Source organism: Syngnathoides biaculeatus, chromosome 11, assembly GCF_019802595.1.
Source record: "Syngnathoides biaculeatus isolate LvHL_M chromosome 11, ASM1980259v1, whole genome shotgun sequence".
Classification (NCBI taxonomy): Eukaryota; Metazoa; Chordata; class Actinopteri; order Syngnathiformes; family Syngnathidae; genus Syngnathoides; species Syngnathoides biaculeatus.
The window spans coordinates 13259251-13275357 of NC_084650.1; the positions used below are offsets into that span (position 1 = coordinate 13259251).

A 16107-nucleotide genomic window follows, 5' to 3' on the forward strand; every position below is an offset into this window, starting at 1 on the left:
TAGGCGGCAAAGAAAATGGATGGATGGATTGATGGATGGATAATCTTTTCATCTTTCTCATCATGCTTTTGTTTTCTTGTATACATTCCACCCCCCCCCAAAAAAAAAAACACGCAATTTTTTAAAAATTGAAACTAATCATAAGATCACCAATTTCTCTTCCTTGAAACATCTGACTTCATCCTCGTGAGATTAGGACTTTTCTAAAAAAAAAAAACCATAAATGTAAATATCGTAAGGGTGACATTTTTCCCACAAGAAATACAAATTCTCATAATTGATTTTCCTGGGGGGGGGGATACCTTTGTCACGATAATGTGCATTTTGCTCTAAAACAAACAAAAAAATAGTCCAACCTCGTATGCTTGCCACATCTTTTTTTATTTTCCATACATTTAAAACTTCATTCGTTTAACCCTTTCAGGGCACGGTTTGCAAATTTGCAACAGGTTTAATATAATCAAAAATTTTCAGTCCAGATGATCATTTTCTGAAAGATTTTTCTCTCTGCAAAATTTTATTTAGTCCAGTGAGGGTTAAGATTGCACGAATCCCTCTGCAATACGATTACATTAAAAAAAAAAAAAAAAGCAAATGTGACTTCAATTATAAAGTCACTTTTTTCCTCAAAAATATTCACCATATGATATTGAAAAGTACGGCTTTAATCACACGACAGGACAATACTTTTGACATCATGCTCATTAGATAATAATTTGTATTTTTCCACTGGAAAAAAAAGATTTTTGTTCCCGAGTCCCGGTTGCAAAAATGGGCCTCCTCAACGGGTCCGCGTTTGTTCGACTGTGATGGACGTTTTCTTGCAGTCGCCGCGAATTTGTTGTGTGGCCGCTGAAGTGCTGTATCCGTGACTCGAGTGTGCGTGCGTGTGTGTGGTCGGCCTTGTCCTTGACGCGACCTCCGTGGTGATGGATGCAGTTTGTCCCTTTTGTGTGTGTTTGTGCGTGTGTGTGTGTGTTGCCGTCTTGTAGGCTCGGCGCACCCCAGAGATGCATTTTGGGGTCGGGCCGGGCTTTCACGTCCTTAATGTTCTCGTCTTTCTCGCCGTCGGAACACTCTGCGCACTTGCTGGAGAAATTATTCTCGAATTTCTTTCCCCCCGTGCCGGCACTTTGCTTATTTTATTGTGATGTAAACCCCCCCCCCCCCCACCCCAAGGTCGAATTCAATCGGAAATTGAGATTATTTCCCACGGGAACTCTTTCAAATGGAAATAAATTTTACAATTAGGAATAATGGTAAAATCTTCTTTAATTATAATATTTGAACTGAAATGTTGTGGTGTTGCGCAAACAATCATAGTGACAGTCTCGGGGTTCATTTTGACGACAGGCGACGACGTTATTCGCTATTACGTAACTTAGCGCCTTACAAATAACAACAATTATTTTCGTCGTAATTTCCGACCTACAGAGCGCACCTGATTATAAGCCGCACCCAGTACATTTGTAAAGGAAATACCATTTGGTACATACATAAGAGATATTTACAAAGAAAGAGGGTACACAAAGAGTTTTCAAAGTTTTAATATCTTAGCTTAGCTTAACGTAGCAACAACACGGTAGCATGAACAGCGCTGGTAAAAAAAAAAAAAAAAAAAACATACGGGTAAAAAAAAAAAAGTAGCAACATGATAGCACAGCACTAACACGGCCGGTTAAAAAAAAAAAAGAACAAAAAAAAACCATACCTTAATCACTGAAACGCGGCAGCAACATGCTAGTGTGGCGCTAACGCGAGTGCGGAGCTGACAGGGTCAGTTTTAAAAAAAAACTTTCGGTAAAAATGCCTGAAACACGGCAGTAGCGCAGCAGCAACATGCTGGCTAACGCTAGCGCAGCGCTAACAGGGCCGGTTAAAAAAAAACCATACCTTAATCACTGAAACGCGGCAGTAACACAGCAGCAACATGTTAGTGTGGTGCTAACGCGAGTGCGGCGCTAACAGGGCCAGTTTAAAAAAAAAAAAAACATACCGGTAAAAACAAACAAACAGCCGCGGCACCTACACAGTAGCACAGCGCTAACAGGGCCAGTTAAAAACAACATACCGAAATCACTGAGACGCGGCAGTAACACAGCGGCAGCTGCTACCGCGGTACTAACGGCTAGCACGGTGCGGCGATAACCGCGCTAACCGCTAACGACACACGCGTACACAAAAAGCAAGATATCCGAGTCAACGCACACACCGTTGAGTTTGAGAGTGACACGGAGACAATATGTGGGAACAAAAGGGGGGTGGGGCGCTAGCACGATGCTAACCGCTAGCATGGTGCTAACAGGGCCGGTTAAAAAAAAAATATATATATATACCGGCAAAAGTCACTTCCTCGACACATATTCCACAGGTCTCACTCTTACCTTTTCCACTCAAGTGCCCCCTAGCTTGTGGCCATTAGATAAAATGCACAAATGAACCGCATCACCGCGTCAGCCGCAGGGTTGAAAGCGTGTGGAAAAAAGTCGTTCCGGTAACCCGCAAAAAAACGAAAACAAATTAGGCCCATTCAAAGACTGGCAGACTTTGGCACAAATCAATTCCGCCCCCGTCGCCTATAAATATAAAATACAAAGAAGTTGCTCATTAGCACGGCGACCGCGTTCCGACTTGTTAGCTGCTAGCTCGCCAGTTCCAAAAAAGCTTCCAGCACAGTGGGACACAAAAAAAGTGACTCAGAGCTGATTTCACTTGATCCCCCGCCCCCCAAAGCGCCCCCCCCCCCATTTTATGAAGGTCTGACGCTCACAAAAAAAAAAAAAAAAAAAGCCAGCGTGGGAGTCGAATCGCACCCACGCTGCTCTTTGAGCAGCACCGAGCAGCCGCGACCTCTCCGTGACTTTGAAGAAGTTGGCCAAACGGAAAATGTTCGGGACGCGACTCCGCAGCGTCGTATTCTCAGATTTATGATGAATTATTGACGCTTTATTTTTTAAACTTAAAGTAGGAGCAGTTGAACTTCATATAAACATGTTAGACGCAGGGCGGTCGGCCAGAGGCTGAAATCCGTCGGGCTCGAGTCGGGGAACGGACTTGCCTGACTTGGCTGAAGCGCAAATCCCGGTCCGAGGACTGAAATTGACACTCGGACTGAAATCCTTGGGAAATGGAGCGTCACGCTTATTTCTCGTTAAACTTGCTTCAGACGGGGGCTCATTTGGGGTGAATTCCCTTCATGGCGCTTGACTAAAACGCAAAAACTGCAGCTCGCGGATTTCGGCGTAGAACCGGCGACGGCTCCGGCTGCTTCGCACGATGACGTTTGCTAACGTGAAAGTCCCTGAAATGTTGCCATTTTGACTTTGACGTTGCGCGGCGAATGAACTGAGGCCCCGCCCACTTTTCATGAGCTAGGCTAAAATCAAACACAACTGCTTCTGTTTGAGGCTCATCCCTACGAGGACGTTTTTACTTTGCACCCTGTCACTTGCCGCTGTAATTGAACCGGACGGAGGCTTTTGTCATCTCGGTTACGTCGCTCACCCGGGAAACGCGACGCACAGCAACGCGGCTGCTAATTAAGAGCTGTAAAGTTTGTTCTTGTTTTTCCACACGTTTTCGTCCTCACTCCCTTTCGCAAAGTCCAATCCAGGCCGTCCACGCGTCTTTGCCGGCGCTTTCCCGACGCCGCCGCTTCCCGCTAAGCGGAGGAAGCAATCTCCCGCTTCGGGATCAAAGCGGTCCCCGGTCGACCGCCAAAAGTCGATCCCAAACCGCTCGCGCCGACGCTCATTTCCCGGCAACCGCATCGCATCGCCCGAACCCCCCCCCCGGAACTTAATCCTCCATCTTGTTCAAAGAGTTTGGGGACTGTTTGAAGCTTAACGTACGCCGATAAAGCGAGCGGGTCCGGTGAATTCGGCGCGGAAGAAACCAATCAAACGACATCAGGATAAACTAGAACAGAAAAGGACGTTTCAGAGACTAGTCGCGTATCGTGAACATTTTATTAATACAATAATTCAGCGATCGCTCCCGCTAACAACGAGACTGCGATCATAATTTAGCGACCGGTCGCTATCTTGCCGACAAAAGCGGAGACCAGTCAAGCTTTGCAGTTGGACCTTACGACGTTAACTTGTCAGGGGAAAATGTTGATTTATTAACCATCATGTTCACGTACACGCTTTTCCCGAGAGGAAGCACTAATAATATCTTGCATTATCTCGAGTTATGAATTTTGCGTCACTTGATGTGAGTTCATGCTGAGGGGTGGAAAAATGCTCGCAAGAGAATTCAATTTTCGATCGGTGAAAAACAAAACAAATAAAATCATTTTTTTTCTATCGGAAAAATCTATAGATTCCCCCCCCCCCCAATCAAGTATCTAGTATCATAAAAATCTTCAAAAAATACACATTGGAGAATAAAAAATATTTGGTTGTTGTTAGAGATCGAGATGAACCGTGAATTGATCCGAAAGGAGTCCCGGGTGACTTTTGTCCAAGTCGAAGCTGACGGCCCGAAGTCAGGCGGCGGCGCCGCTTTTCCCGTTCGGCGCGGTTCTTGATCGCGGTCGACGTTCAAGGACGAGCCCTCCGTGTTCCGTCGCGCACGTTCGGTGGTTGCCATGGAAACCCCCCCCCCCCCCTCCGTTATCGCGTATGCGAGGTAGCAACAACCTCGTTCTGGGACCGTCGCCACGTGGAAGGAAGAGATCAAACAATCCCGCAATGCTTTGGGAATTCCCCCTCGCCGTTAATCCCCTTTCACGCCGACGACTCGTTTGCGTCGAAAGCGCGTCCGATGATGTGAACGCGTGAAGCCGCAGCGGCTGAGCGAACGTCAAAGGTCGGGTTTTATGTTTGAAAGGCGGAGGAGGTTGGAAACAAGCCGGGTTTGGAACCCGAAAACCTTTAAAGGTTCTTTGTCGAAAAAAACTGAAGTACACGACCCCTTTCTCACAAATAATCTTCCGTTTTGCATAATTTATTGCAAGACATTTTGCGGAGCCCAAGCTACATGTTTTGAGAACTGTCCCTTTAAGGTATGAGTTCCGTTGAACTAATGATGCCAATAGGAGACAAATGACAAAAGTCATCAATGTATTTTTCGGCGAATGGACCGTCGCCGCCGCGGGGGTTGTAACCGCGTCCTCGTCTCGCTTCCCCCAGGTTGGAGGGGGGCAGGGGGAAGCTTTTTTTGGGGGGTGGAAGGACGTCCTTCCCTCGCACTGCCGCGCCGCAACTTTATCCCCGCAAGCTAATTAGCCGCCGACGTCAAGATTAGCGGAGCGCAGCCTTCGAAACGGGCGCTCTCGACCGCGCTCGGAAATCCGAGAAAAGGCGCCGTTGCCTCGCTCAAAACGGTTTTCGTGAAGAGAATTCGGCGCGAGGATGCGCTCACACGGGCCCTGCAGCAGAACAGTGGAGCAACTGGTTACAGCGTTGGCCTCACGGCTCAAAAGACCCGGGTTTAAATCCCAGTCCCTCATGTGTGGAGTTTGCATGTTCTCCCCGTGCCTGCGTGGGTTTTCTCCGGGCACTCCGGTTTCCTCCCACATCCCAAAAACATTAATTGGACTAAACTAAATTGCCCGTAGGTGTGATTGTGCGCTGCATGTGCCCTGCGATTGGCTGGCAACCAGTTCAGGGTGTAACCCACCTCCTGCGCGAAGATAGCTAAGATAGACTCCAGCACTTCCACGACCCTTGTGAGGATAAGCGGTTCAGGTAATGAATGGGCACGAGCCTGCGTATGGGCTGCTGTTATGTTTAGCAATAGTGTTTAAAATGGACTCCGCGGTTATTTGAACTAGGGTCTTTTATGTAAAAATGTCAAATTTATGTCATTTATACCCGAGTTGTTTTCCCTTGCAGTACCGCTCAAGAAAGCTTTACAAAAAAGTTTTGAAAATTTTTTTTTTTCTATTTTTATTTGTCTTGGGCGGATGACGCATTGCATTCACAAGAGATTTTCTCCACGGACGCGTCATTGTCTATTGTAGAAAGTCCCTCAACGGGTGCTCCTGTTTTGGTTCGCAATCGTGCAAACGGTCGTTGGACTTGGTAGGAGGTTTGGGGGCAAATTTATTTGTCTTGAGTGGACTAAGCAGGACCGGGGTTTCAAACTCATTTTTCCCGCAGGCCCCACCGGAGCCACAGATTCCCTCAGAGGGCCGTTATGACCGTCAAACCACGAAAAACCTTTCGCTTCGTCATATTTACACATGAAATTTATGAACTAGTCACTAACTATTGATGATGTTCGGAAACACAAATCCTTCCCATATCTCACCGTTATCATAAAAAAATTTGGTACAGAAATCACGAGAGTTGATACACTAGATAACGCCTTCGCGGGCCACACAAAAAAAATCATACGGCGGGCCATATCTGGCCCCCGGGCCTTGAGTTGGACACCGGTGAAATATGGCATGAAAATAGCACATTTTTACTTGTAACACCCCATTTTTTCTCAATGTAGCTATTATGATATAATCTATAAAAACCGAGTCAGCGCTGCTGTTTTCGTTTTGAAGCGTTTGTGCCCGCTAATTGGAGTAAAACGGAAACACGTTTCATATTTAACGGCGCCGCGTTTTTGCGTTCTCGCGGGAAGAAAACGCCCCCTCGCCGTTTTTGCCGCAGACATTTCCGAGCCCACGCCGGCATCAAATGACATTTGGCGGTGATCGGCACGCCGCTAACGAGTTGATGAGAAAATGTCACCGTGGCGGGATCGGAGGCGCCCGCTGAATTGTGGAAGAGGGGAAAAAACTTCCTCTTTCAGACTCATAAAACCCGCAAATGAAAAGTTTTTCAGAAGGATTATTATGATTATTACCGCTGCGAAAGTGCCCTCGAGCCGTGAGTGGCGATATTAAACACGCACACGCACACAAAAAAAAAAAGTTTTCAGTCCTCTTCAGCGAGTTTTTTTTAAGTTGTGGCCCGGAGTGTCTTCGGGCAAAAATATGACGTACACCTGCGGATAATAACGACACGATGCGACGAGAAAAATTTGCCGTTGGGGGAATAAAAGACACAAAGCTTTGTGTAAAGAAAAAAAAAAAATCAAAATCCTGTGTGATATTTGCATAATATTTTGCATAAAATGCTTATGTGGGGCAGCATGCTAAAGCGTTGGCCTCACAGTTCTGAGGACCCATGTTCGATCCCGACCCCGCCTGTGTGGAGTTTGCATGTTCTCCCCGTGCCTGGGTGGGTTTTCTCCGGGTGGGCACTCAGGTTTCCTCCCACATCCCAAAAACATGAAACATTAATAATTGGACACTCTAAATTGCCCATAGGTGTGATTTTGTGAGTGCGGCTGTTTGTCTCGATGTGCCCTGCGATTGGCTGGCAACCGGTTCAGGGCGTACCCCGCCTCCTGCCCGTTGACAGCCGGGTTAGGCTCCAGCACTCCCCTGCGACCCTCGTGAGGATAAGCGGCAAAAGAAAATGGATGGATGGATGCTTATGTGGTGTCAGCAAGGTTCACATCTAGTAGATACAACAGATAATAAGTCTACACACCCCTGTTCACGACATTCAAAAAAATGAGATCATGCCCGTTGACAGCTGGGTTAGGCTCCAGCACTCCCCGCGACCCTCGTGAGGATAAGCGGCAAAAGAAAATGGATGGATGGATGGATGAATGCTTATGTGGTGTCAGCAAGGTTTAAAAAAATGAGATCATGCAATCGTTTGAAAACGTTTTTGTGATCAATCATCTTCCACCGATCGACATGGATTTCGCCGGTCTTGTCCGTAACCGGGCGCACAAAAACGTCTCCAAGACTCTCGTTAAGATTTTAGCTGCTCTCTAATTTGAACGCATTATTTTTACACCCAGACATTCCCCAAAAAGGCTTTTATCCGGAACCTGTCGTGCGGTTTTTCCAAATTCTTGGAGCCATTTTTTGACAAACTTACTGATTCAGCCTTTCCGCATTACCACGACACGGATGATGTTAATAATCATAATAATAATAACAAAGCCCTCCCTGCTACCGGTTTCACAAATATCAAAACGGATTCCGGTGGAGACGGAAGGACCTGCGCCCCAAATTTGACAGGAAGTCAACCATTTTGGTTTTGCAGGTTTCCATTTCGGACACTCCTACGAGTGAATTTGCCCAAATGAGCCCCCGATCAGGATCAGGAATCCTCCACAGACTTGAAGGTCTTAAGATCCACCGACGGATGTCACTTGACAAAATCGGAGTTCATTAATTAACCGTCATCTGGGCTGTACGGCGACGGGCGGTTGCTTGTCCCGGCTTGTCGACGCCTCGCCTTCCGAGCAGTCGCCGGGAACCTCCGGATCGCCGCCGTCTCATCAGTTTTCCCGCCTCGAGCAGATGGCCGCGTCCCGGGATTTCTTTCACAGCCGGAATGTTGGGGGGGGGGGGGGGTCGCCGGCCTTTTTTTTTTTTTTTTTTGGGTTTTCTTTTGTAAATTTTCTCCCGTGAGTTGGTATGGTTCGGTTCTGGTTCAAATCATTTTGTTCCCGGTGTGAGCGGAAAGTGAAGGTGGAAGATTGGCGAGTCGGACTGGAAACAGGAAGCCGCGGATGGATTAGCGCGTGGAAGGTGGTCCGCGGGCGGTCCCTGCGATGGGATTTCCGCATCCAGAGTCATTTCCCAGAAAATTTTGCTTCTAAGTGCAATTAACACCATTTAGGAGTTAGCGTCTTTTATCCAAAGTTGTAACCGCGGCATGCACGTCGCACACCTGCCTAACAGTCAGAGGTTCTTGGTTCAAGCCTGACAAAAACACTTGGTCATGTTTTATTGTTCGGGCCTGATCACCCCTCGGAAGACTTCATAAACCCCGACGTCAACTTGGCGGCTACAACCGTAATTCCCGGCCTACAGAGCGCACCTGGTTATAAGATAATGTTTGCGCCGCGCTAGCGCTAGCCCCACGCAAACGCTAGCGTGGCACTAGCGTTCAACGCTTTCTGTGTACCGAGCTTTACAACCATGTGCTCTAACGCTAGCACTGCACTAATGCTAGTGCCGCGCTAACACTAGCGCCGCATCACCGCATAAACCGCGGTGTTGAAAGCATGTGAAAAAAAATCACGGCTTGTACGCCGGAAATTGCAGTAATTTACATGAGATACAAAACCCGGAGGGAATATTATTGCTTGATTAGCACATAAAAAGCAAGAGTTGAGAATACGAGCGGAGCGCTATAGTTGGTCTTGTGGCCCCATTTATCGCTGCCTTTCGGCTTCTTCGCCCCGGGGTCCTAGCATTAGCGCGGTGATAGTGTTAGCGTGGCACTAGCGTTAAACTCTTTCTGTGTACCAAGGCTTATAACCAGGTGCACTAACGCTAGTGCCGCACTAACACTAGCGCCGCATCGGCGCATAAACCGCAGGGTTGAAAGCATGTGAAAAAAGCCGAGGTTTGGAGCTCGGAAATGACAGTAATTTAAACGAGATGCCAACGCGGGAGAGCATTGGCATCTCATGTGAAAAAAAAATCACGGCTTGTACGCCGGAAATTGCAATAATTTACATGAGATACAAAACCCGGAGGGAATATTATTGCTTGATTAGCACATAAAAAGCAAGAATGGAGTTGAGAATACAAGCGGAGCGCTATAGTTGGTCTCGTGGCCCCAATTATTCGTCTTTCGGCTTCTTCGTCCCGGGGTCCCAACCTGAGGTCCGAGTGGACGCTTTGGATGAGGAGATGCTAGTCCAGCACGCCTTTCACGACTCGACATCGCTCTTGACGGACGTCTCTTGTTGTGACAATACGCACAAAAATGTCTCAAGGATCCATCAAATGTTTGCATTCCCTCTCCGGCGTCTTTTATGGCTCAATATTAATATATATTAATATAATTGTGTGGATGTAAAGTAGTTCTGTGGACACCCCTCGGAAGACTTCATAAACTCCGACCTCAACTTGGCGGCTACTACTGTAATTCCCGGCCTACAGAGCGCACCTGGAGGAGTATAACATTAGCGCAGGTCTAGTGTTAGTGCGGCGCTAGCGTTAGCGCGGGTCTAGCGTTAGCACAGGGCTAGCGTTAGCGTTACCATGGTGCTAGGGTTAAACTCTTTCTGTGTACAGAGGCTTATAACCAGGTGCACTAACGCTAGCGCCGCATAAACCGCAGGGTTGAAAGGGTGTGAAAAAGTCGCGGCCTGTAGGCCGGAAATTACGTTATGTTACATGAGATGCCATTGCGGCAGAGAATATTATTGCTCGTTTAAACATATAAAAAGCAAGAATGGAGTTGAGAATACGAGCCGAGCGCCACAGTTTGTCTCGTGGCCCCGATTATCGCTGGCTTTCGGCTTCTTTGTCCCGGGGTCCTAACCCGAAGTCCGAGTGGGCGCTTTGCATGAGGAGATGCTAATCCCCTCCGGGAGGCACAAAGGCGATGAAGAGAACGAGTAATAATTTAGCGGCGCCGCTTTCATCGCAGCCACTCACCTCTCCCGTCGGGCGCTTTTGCTTTGGTTTCAAGTGACGGCTTTTTGTCTTTGACTCGAAGGACGCGTCGCCATCTGGGCTCGTCGGTGCGCCGTTTGGGCCCAGCGCGCTTCCGCTTTCTCCGACCGTTTAAGGCCGTGTTCCTGCAAATGTGAAATGACGGCGGGCTTTTTGTCTCGTTTTGTCATCTTTCACTTCAGCCCTGCCGCGGACACTTATGGCCCACTAAAAACAAAATATGCATAATTTGTAAATCTGTCAATAAGGAATTCTGTCGGTCCAGGGGCCACCAAGGACATGGGCAAGATGCTGGGCGGCGAGGAGGAGAAAGACCCCGACGCCCAGAAGAAGGAGGAGGAGAGGCAAGAGGCGCTGAGGCAACAAGAGGAGGAGAGGAAGGCCAAGTACGCCAGGATGGAGGCCGAGAGGGAAAACATCCGGCAGGGCATCAGGGACAAGGTACCGAAACCCACCGCGGTCCGATAACAAGTCTACACACCCCTCTTCACGATATTAAAAAAAAAAAAATGAGATCATGCCCGTTGACAGCTGAGATGGGCTACAGCACTCCCCGCGACCCTCGTGAGGATAAGCGGCAAAGGAAAATGGATGGATGGATGCTTGTGTGGTGTCAGCAAAGGTTCACATCGAGTAGATACAACAGATAATAAGTCTACACACCCCTGTTCACGACATTCAAAAAAATGACATCATGCAATCATTTGAAAACGTTTTTGTCTATCTATCTATCTTCTATCTATCTATCTATCTATCTATCTATCTATCTATCTATCTATCTATCTATCTATCTATCTATCTATCTATCTATCTATCTATCTATCTATCTATCTATCTATCTATCTATTATCTATCTATCTATCTATCTATCAGTTACTGGTTTGGTCAGTGTCATGTCGGAAAAGTACACTTAAAATGTGATCGCAAATGTCTTATTTTGAGACACTGCGACAAGACGGGTCGATATCGCGATAATCGACGAACGAATGGATCGATTTGATGATCAATTATTTGTCGATGACTCACTTAATTGTGTCCACCCTCCGTTTGGATCGAAATCTGAACGCAATTACCAGTACTTCATCCCGCTTCAGCGGCAAAACCGGCTTTGCCTGGATGTGGTGAAAACAAAACAAAACAAAACAAAGAAAAAAGTCAATGAAATGACTAGTACGCAAAGATGTCCATTTTCTTCACCGCTTATCCCCACGAGGGTCGCAGGGAGTACTTGGAGCCTATCCCAGCTGTCGACGGGCAGGAGGCGGGGTACACCCCGAACTGGTCGCCAGCCAATCGCAGGGCACATTGAAACGAACAGCCGGACTCACAATCACACCTTGGGGCAATTTAGAGTTACGCAAAGATGTGAAACAGTCATTTCAAAATTGGCAATATTTGAATTTGGAGCAGACTTTTTGTCCCTGCGCTGAGTCACAGTCGTTCCCCCTTGTTACGTTTCTTTTTTTTTTTTGTAAGAAGCGAAAGAAGGCGACGTTCGGGGCTGGCCCGAGCGCAGCCGTCGGCTCTTTTGTTGCTCTTTGAACAACTCCGAAAGGCAGCCGAGCGAAGAAAAAAAAAAAAAAAGGACGAACACGACGGCAGAAGGCAGACGAGCTCAAGCCCGTCAAGAGAGTCCTCAAAGCCGCCGCTGCTTGTTAAGAGACTTTTTCATTTTTTTGGGGGGGGGGTAGGGAAAGTTTGCCAACTGGAATAAATTTATAGATGGAATGGATGACATTTTTTTTTTTTTTTTAGGTGGAGTAATACTTTTACTTTGCACTTTGAATTGAAAATTAGAGTTTTAAAGCGTTCTCAATTTTCAATCAATGCCGGCGACGTACAGTGACAGGTATAAAAATGACACACTCGAAGCTAAATGTTGGCCAGTTCCTAGCTATATGACAAAAGTCAGCACACGCTTTGCGCATTTTGGAGTATAGCGACCATTATTTCACTATATATATATATGTACAGTAATTTCCGGCCTATAAGCCGTGACTTTTTTCACACGCTTTCAAACCTGAGGCTTATGCACTGATGCGGTTAATTTTTCTGCTTTTTTTTTTTTCTAACGGCCGCAAGGGGACACTCGAGCCGAAAAGGTAAACGTGAGATCGGTGGAATATATGTGCCGAGGAAGTAACTTTTACCGGTCCGGCCCTGTTCGCGCTGTGCTAGCGTGTTACTGCTGTGTCTCAGTGATTTTTACCAGTGTGGTTTTTTTTAAACAGCCCTGTTAGCTCGGCGGCGCTAGCATTAGCGTCAGCGTGGCGGCACTAGCATTAACCTCTCTGTGTACCTTCTTTCTTTGTAAATATTTCCTGTTTCAATGTGAGCACTTGCGGCTTTTACACGGCTGCGGCCTATGGATGTACCAAATGGTATTTCCTTTACAAAATGTACTCTGTGAGGAAGTGACTTTTACCGGTGCGGCCCTGTTCGCGCTGCGCTAGCGTGTTTCTGCTGTGTCTCAGTGATTTTAACCAGTATGTTGTTTTTTTTTTTTAATCAGCCCTGTTAGCTCGGCGGTGCTAGGTTTAGCGTTAGCGTGGCGCCGCTAGCATTAGCGTCAGCATGGCGGCACTAGCATTAACCTCTCTGTGTACCGTCTTTCTTTGTAAATATTTCGTGTTTCAATGTGGGCACTTGCAGCTTTTACACGGCTGCGGCCTACGTATGTACCAAATGGTATTTCCTTTACAAATGGACTGGGTGAGGCTTATAAGCAGGCGCGCTCTGTAGGCCGGGAATTGCGGTACTTTTGGGAGATGTTGTGGTGTGGCAGGACATTTTTTTTTTTTCATCTACAGTATATGCCGCAATAAAGGTTGGCAAATACTGTCATAGATGATAAGTCACAAAAAGTTAACGAGGTCCTAACGGTGTTGACACAGCAGATCAAAAAAAAACAACATAGAGGACACGTCATAAAATATAAATTCTGTCACTAGGGGTTTGTGAGTCCGCCAACCTATTATTGTTGCAATTTAGACTGTTTGTACAAAAGACGAACACCGCATTGCTCTGAGATTGCACGCGGTCGCCTCGGGGGTCTCCAGTGGGTCGCACGCAAATTTTTTGACAAAGAAAAAGCTGACGAACCGTTTTCGCAGACGATAATTTTAGTCTAAGCGATCCCCCGGACGAGCCCGCGGCCCGTCGGTGGAAAAAACACACAAAATATACCCCCCCCCACCGCACCGGTTGTCTTGCTCCAGGAAATATATTGGCCCATTACGGGGGAAGCGGCGACGAGGTCACGCCGGAGTTCATCTCATTTTCCGCATCTCTGCCTCGAGATCAAGCGTCGTGCCGGCCGTTGACCGACCTGCATTCATTATTCATGCGCAAATGCAAAAAAAAAAAAAATGCGGTAAAATGTTTATTTTGGGCCGTCTTACCAGAGGAAAACACAAATAATAAGTCGGAGAGAAGTTTGAGGCATGCGATTAGCATTAGGTTAGCTTGCAGCTCAGACTGTGCCATTAATGTTTATTTTCCTTTTTTTTTTTTTTTTTTTTTTTAAAAATGAATAGCGCATCGCCGCTGATGTGCATTGCTTTCTCTAACAATATGGCTGCAAACAAAGAAGGGCTAGCTTATAAAAACGCAATCAGTGTTGCCACCTTTGACAATAGGTAACTCTATTGAGCCTATTTTCAATTTAAAGACATTTTCTATACTTCTATTATTAGCATTAGCATTATTAGCACAGTGGATCAGCTGGTAAAGCTTTGGCCTCACAGTTCTGAGGTCCTGGGCCCAATCCCGGACCCGCCTGTGTGGAGTTTGCATGTTCTCCCCCTGCCTGCGTGGGTTTCCACCGGGCACTCCGGTTTCCTCCCACACCCCAAAAACATGCAACGTTAAATTAGACACTCTAAATTGCCCATAGGTGTGATTGTGAGTGCGACTCTTGTCTCCATGTGCCCTGCGATTGGCTGGAAACCAGTTCAGAGTGTACCCCGCCTCCTGCCCGTTGACAGCTGGGATAGGCTCCAGCTCTCCACCCTCGCGAGGATAAGCGGCAAAGAAAATGGATGGATATTATTTCTGTCATATGAGGAGACGCGGAACAGGAAATCTGACAAAAATTTCAGGAGAGATTTTAACAAAAACCACAGAAGACGAGACACGTGAATTGTCTTCGCGGGCCACATAAAAATCAAGTCATCGGATCTCATTTCATGTTTTTGGATCTTGCCTGTAGCCTCCCGTTTTTGTGCTTCCACCTTTTTTGGACTACTTACTTGTGTATGACCTCAGCCAGCAACAAAACCACCCTCAACATCATGTCCTTGCCTCGGAGTCCTGCATTTGGGTCCAGTCCCTCGCTGCTTGCCCGTGACAAACTTTTGTGTTTTGTTTACAATGATCGATTGAGTCTTTAGTAAATCTAATATACTTTTCATAAACATTGTTGGATTTTGACTCTTTGATGAAACTAACTGCTTAGCTAACTTGCTAACATGCTTAGTAAATACTGAAGACAATTTTGAGTCTTGAGTGAAACTCCTGGGGCAGCACGGTGGGACAGCTGGAAAGGGTCGGCATCACAGTTCTGAGGACCCGGGTTGAATCCCCGTCCTCCCTGTGTGGAGTTTGCATGTTCTCCCCATGCCTGCGCGGGTTTCTTCCGGGCGCTTCGGTTTCCTCCCACACCCCAAAAACATTAATTGAATGCTTTTAGTTGCCCGTAGGTGTGATTGTGAGTGCGACTCTTGTCTCCATGTGCCCTGCAATTGGCTGGCAAACAGTTCAAGGTGTATCCTGCTTCCTGCCCGTTGACAGCTGGGATACGCTCCAGCACTACACCCTCGTGAGGATAAGCGGCAAAGAAAATGGATGGATGGATATTATTTCTGTCATACGAGGACGCACGGAACATGAAATCAGACAAACATTTCAGTAGAGATTTTAACAAAAACCACAGAAGACGACACACGTGAATTGCCGTCGCGGGCCGCATAAAAATCATGTGGCGGACCGGATCTGGCCCCCGGGCCTTGGCTTTGACACCCGCGGTTCAGACTTTGGAACTCCTTCTGGAGACTTGCGTCGAACGAGCCCGAATACGGAGGCAGATGTGACGCTATTGAGAAAAATTCACCCATTACGGGGGACGAAGGTTCCATCGCCGCATTTGATTCGGTTCTCTGTGTCCCCGCGCAGTACGGGATCAAGAAGAAGGAGGAGAAGGAGGCGGAGGCGGCGGCCGCCATGGAGCAGGCCTCGGAGGGCAGCCTGACGCGGCCCAAGAAGGCGGTGCCCACCGGCTGCGGCGACGAGGAGGAGGAGGAGAGCATCGTGGACACGGTGATGAAGTTCATCCCGGCGCCGCTCATGGATATGTTCAACAAGAAGTAACGGCCTTTCGCATACGAGCGCCTCCCTCCCTCCTCCGCCCTCCCCACGCTCTGCTCTTCTTCCACTGCTGCGACGCGACGTTACCTTGGTCAGAAAATGGCTAATTTAATATCCTGTCTGCTACTTATTTAATAAAAGTCGTCGTCATAATCGCCCCCCCCCCCCGTCATGCCCACTTTTGATTTGTAAATAGGCCGGCGTCCACCAGAAAGATAGATGAGTACAAGCCATATTTTTAACTTTGAAGACAATATCCAAATCATATTTTCTTCTTCCTGGTAAAAATCTAATACATTTAC

General features: G+C 47.2%; 1 protein-coding gene across 3 annotated transcripts in view; it reads left to right on the forward strand.

The window, feature by feature from the left end:
• Positions 1-15898, forward strand: part of LOC133508753 (complexin-2-like) — a 65636-nt gene extending 49738 nt beyond the window's left edge. For 2 of the 3 annotated variants that reach the window (XM_061835129.1, XM_061835130.1), the window contains 2 exons: positions 10707-10882; positions 15614-15898. In XM_061835129.1, the coding sequence (XP_061691113.1) occupies positions 10707-10882; positions 15614-15808 (371 nt within the window). In that variant the 3' untranslated portion in view covers positions 15809-15898. Of the gene's footprint in view, positions 1-10035; positions 10072-10706; positions 10883-15613 lie in introns of those variants that run through there. The other variant, XM_061835131.1, reaches the window with a different exon arrangement.
• Positions 15899-16107: the final 209 nt, after the last annotated feature.